Source organism: Penaeus monodon, chromosome 21 (genome assembly GCF_015228065.2).
Source record: "Penaeus monodon isolate SGIC_2016 chromosome 21, NSTDA_Pmon_1, whole genome shotgun sequence".
NCBI lineage: Eukaryota > Metazoa > Arthropoda > Malacostraca > Decapoda > Penaeidae > Penaeus > Penaeus monodon.
In genome coordinates this window covers 42,159,729-42,161,324 of record NC_051406.1, presented here as the reverse complement: position 1 = coordinate 42,161,324, position 1,596 = coordinate 42,159,729, and the positions used below count along the sequence as shown (strand labels likewise).

The 1,596-nt window shown below is 45.6% G+C and overlaps 1 protein-coding gene across 2 annotated transcripts in view; it reads right to left on the bottom strand.

Annotated features, from left to right (window-relative positions):
* Positions 1 to 1,358, bottom strand: part of LOC119586510 (xylose isomerase-like) — a 5,417-nt gene extending 4,059 nt beyond the window's left edge. For both annotated transcript variants that reach the window (XM_037935250.1, XM_037935251.1), the window contains exon 1: positions 1,104 to 1,358. In XM_037935250.1, coding sequence (XP_037791178.1) covers positions 1,104 to 1,264 — 161 coding nt within the window. In that variant the 5' untranslated portion in view covers positions 1,265 to 1,358. The remainder of the gene's footprint in view (positions 1 to 1,103) is intronic.
* Positions 1,359 to 1,596: the final 238 nt, after the last annotated feature.

The window sequence follows — 1,596 nt, the reverse complement described above, 5'->3', positions numbered from 1 at the left end:
ATGGTTGTTGATGTGTATCATATACTATTGGCTTTTAAATATATCGTGAATATAGAGGTTGTTAGCACGAATTTATCAACGAATATGATCTGGATTGAGATAAAAATAGTGCATTTAAACACAGGAATGAAACAAACTGGCAACTCACAGCGGACTCGTGGAGTGTTCTGATTCACCAAGCCTAATCAACTGACACTTACTACTTTTATTTACTTATATTTTGCATTGTCAAAATGTTCTCAAGATTTTATTTATTGTTTTTATTTTTTCTGCCTTCAATAGCGTTCTATCATTTATTTCTCAAAATTACTTCGCGGATCGGAGTGCTCTAGAGTTGCCAGGAGTGAGTTTCCAAGTTTCCCTTTTCTGAGACTGGAAAAAATCACGGTTTCCTGTCATTTTTATTTCAAATGCCTGATAAATAATTATGATAGCACTTCTGAATAGCATCTTCTTGAATTATAGCAGTTATCCAATGTAATAGCTTTCTATGTTGTCTACTTTGTGACAGGAAATTTTCATAAAGTGATTAATGCGCCTTGGCCAACATGTGCACAAGAATTCACAAGACTTAGTACGCAAACTAACTGTAGATTGCTGTGTTGCATGTCATTCTGTTCACAAATTTGTCTCCCAAAACTACCCAAACATTTAAAACAAAAGGCTTCTTTGGGGAAGTAGTATAGTCACAGCACATGCTAAGTGGAATTGTCTGCAGAGAAATGGGGAGTTTTGTGTGTCTCGTATCTCGCACTTTTGTTTGCAATGTATATCTTTGGTTTTAAAGCCCCGACTTAATGTATTCCTTTACATATATATACTCTACACCTCTCCATCTTTTCATTTTAAACGAATGAATATACAATGAGAGAGGAGAGAGTGAGCTCAGATACATTCCCGTATGGTTTTTAAAAGTTAGATTTACTCTTCTAAAATGCCCGGTTCCCCAGCCAAAGCAAAATGTCCTTGGTTTGGTAAGAGGCAGATCATCTCCAACAGTTCTCCGCTAACCGTGGTGGCTAGCAGAGAACTTTAAAGAGGGAGGTGATCTGAGCTCCGGGAGCACACTCGTGAGTCCAGTGCCACGGCGAAGGGCAAAGTACCTGAAGGTGTTGAAGTAGCAGACGGAGAACTTCATCCACTCCTCCATGGTGCGGCCGTGGACGGTTTCATTGGGGTTGTAGTGCCGGAACACCATGGTGTCCTCGGGACCGGCATCGGGCCGGTACTCGATGCGGCCGATTCCTGGGAAGTACTTGTTCATGGCGACCACTGTTGGCTAGGCTGACGTCTCGGTGCTGACGGAGTGGTGTTGCTGACAAACGGCGCTGTCTCCTCACCCTGGTGGGACCTGGTCACCTTGGACTTTATACCTGCTGCTGTGCTCCGCCAACCACGTCGTCACCGGCTTGACACTCGAGCCGACATACGCCGCCGACCACCAACCGGATTTCTCCATAAAGCTCCGCACCCAACCCTTGGCCGCACGCACGGGGCCGGCCGCCGCTCGCCCCGGAAACCGATCCACAGCGGCAGAGTACCTCCCGCATGCGGCCGCCGAGGACCGGAGAAGGGAGAAGGCACGGTGGACGAGGG